Here is a 1,232-nt window from a genome sequence, read left to right as displayed (position 1 = left end):
AATAACTATTTTGTGTTTTATTGACCAATTCCCGGTACTTTTTTGACAGAATATATATGTAATTTTATTTTACTTTAAATTATGTAAATCATTATTTTAAATCTACAACGTTACATTTACGTAACTTAAATTGTCATTTACTATGTAAGGAAATTCATACAAATATTTTTGTCTTAAAATTAAAATACGTATTCTATAATACATATATATTCTATTCGCTGTAATGAATATAGAGAGATATAGAATGTCATTAAATATTGAGATAGAATATTTAAACTTATATTCTTTAGTAATTATTACATAATCGAATGAAATGATACTTAAATTTACATAATAATAAATTTAAATAATAGTTAAACTTATCTTATTACGCGTTTTAGCTAAAAATATATATTTTTCCGAGTTTTTACTAACAGAGGATATATTTTTTCTTTTTAGGAAAATCCGTTTAGAGAACGGATCTCGGAAGTTTTTACGCAACGCCAGGATTCAGGACAATCTACATCCGAAGGAATCTGTTTCGAGGAATTTCTCGAGATGCTGTCCGTGTTCTCCGAACAAGCACCGCGGGATTTGAAAGTCTTTTACGCCTTCAAAATTTACGGTACGGACCACCAGGTGAACCAGACGAGCGGACAGACAGACGAACGGACGAACGGACGGGCGAACCGTGAGAGAGCCTGGAGGTCGACCTCGCTGTACCTATAGTTGTTCCATGGGATGAGGAGTACATACGGCGTTCAGACACGACATCCACGATGCACGAGAATATTTGCACGGAACAACCGATCGATTTTGCCGCGGTGCAGCGTTATAATTATATACCCTTGTCCGAGCAGGATGTTTTTCCTTTGCCATAGATTACGCGTTTTTATCTCGTTATCCATTGCTTTTAACTCTCATAAATATTTTACGATTAGGCTTAAGTGAAAAAGCATTATCGTTATACAAAGAAGAATCGCCGCTAGCTTTATCCATTTAGCTTTGCTTGGACAATGTCCTGATGATCGCATCTATCAATTTGTAATCTTCCGCGAACAGATTTCGACGAGGACGGGGTGTTGGGTCTGGGCGATTTGGAGCGCACCTGTCGGCAACTGACTCGAGGTGGGCTAAGTGCCGAAGAGGTGACTACCGTGTGTCGAAAAATTCTGGAGGAGAGCGACATAGACGGCGACGGGGCTCTGTCCTATCTAGAATTCGAGCACGTTGTAACCAGATCCTCCGATTTC

General features: G+C 37.9%; 1 protein-coding gene across 1 annotated transcript; it reads left to right on the top strand.

The window, feature by feature from the left end:
* Positions 1-438: 438 nt before the first annotated feature.
* LOC108762254 (calcium and integrin-binding family member 3-like) lies at positions 439-1,226 on the top strand (the record flags this gene model as incomplete). The annotated part of the gene is made up of 2 exons (XM_018509212.1): positions 439-604; positions 1,042-1,226. Coding segments are annotated over 2 exons (351 nt in total), but the record flags the coding sequence as incomplete, so codon positions are not given.
* Between the last annotated feature and the right edge of the window lie 6 nt (positions 1,227-1,232).

Source organism: Trachymyrmex cornetzi, unplaced genomic scaffold (genome assembly GCF_001594075.2).
Source record: "Trachymyrmex cornetzi isolate Tcor2-1 unplaced genomic scaffold, Tcor1.1 C3883576, whole genome shotgun sequence".
NCBI classification, from domain to species: domain Eukaryota; kingdom Metazoa; phylum Arthropoda; class Insecta; order Hymenoptera; family Formicidae; genus Trachymyrmex; species Trachymyrmex cornetzi.
Note: the sequence above shows the minus strand (reverse complement) of the source record. Positions and strands in the feature narration are given on the sequence as shown.